The following is an 896-nucleotide window of genomic DNA, read 5'->3' on the forward strand; positions in this document are numbered from 1 at the left end:
CTAAACAGAGGAACAAAATAGTTCATTGAAAATATTAGGAAGATTTAATCTAGAAACCTAAATGAAATACTATTGGGCTTGACTAACTTTGTATACAGGGGGAAAAATAACTGTCTATTCTCAGTGCTTGCCTTTTACCCCTTGAGGGTTGTTTCTTTCTATGCTTAACATCCAAATAATTTTTAACTATAAATAGTACATATTAACTAATATTTCAATATAATATATACTATTGAGGATGGCCCTAAAGAAATCACGACTTCATAGGAATTGTCAGTTACGAGAGGTGGTAGAAACTGGAAATAATTCCATTTTCTATAATGGAATAATTTCCAGTTCTAGCTGCTGACTGAGGCAGGAGAGAATGTGTGCTATCCTAGGGCAGGGCCAGTACCTCGTTCTGTCATCACAGTCAGAGTCGGAGCTGTTGTGGTGTTGACAAGCTGTGTGATGCTGCTGCGTCCTCATGGCACGACCCACGCAACGTCCAGAACACTGAAACACACGTACAGTGCAGTGTAAACCCTGTGAACTCATGCATGCTGTGTGTAACAAGATCATGTACCACGGCGGGATACCCACAGATGAGCTACAAGGGGCCAGCTGTCCCCAGGGAGAGTTAGAGAGGATCAGAGCAGAGCTTTGCAGACTAGACACCCCTCCTTCAGAGCCAGGAAGATACCTAAGCTCCCCTCTCTTCTTCTCTCCCCATCCCCTCCAAAACAGACCACCTCTGGGGAGAAGGAAAAAAGACAGGGACAATCCTGAATTGATTGGGCTTAAGTCCAGAAATGGCTATGCTTACAACCATTAAGTGACTGCCAAGTTTGGGTTTTTCCACTCTGAGCAGAAATGGAGGCTTGTATGCTAAGGTGAATTCAAGTACAGAAAAAAAA

The 896-nt window shown here is 42.9% G+C and overlaps 1 protein-coding gene across 1 annotated transcript in view; it reads right to left on the reverse strand.

The window, feature by feature from the left end:
* LOC103609882 (ADAMTS-like protein 1) overlaps positions 1-896 on the reverse strand; it is a 42,266-nt gene that overhangs the window by 36,593 nt on the left and 4,777 nt on the right. The window contains exon 2 of the mRNA XM_008594148.1: positions 395-495. Within this exon, the coding sequence (XP_008592370.1) occupies positions 395-468 (74 nt within the window). The 5' untranslated portion in view covers positions 469-495. The remainder of the gene's footprint in view (positions 1-394; positions 496-896) is intronic.

This window comes from Galeopterus variegatus, unplaced genomic scaffold (assembly GCF_000696425.1).
Source record: "Galeopterus variegatus unplaced genomic scaffold, G_variegatus-3.0.2 Scaffold10245, whole genome shotgun sequence".
NCBI lineage: Eukaryota > Metazoa > Chordata > Mammalia > Dermoptera > Cynocephalidae > Galeopterus > Galeopterus variegatus.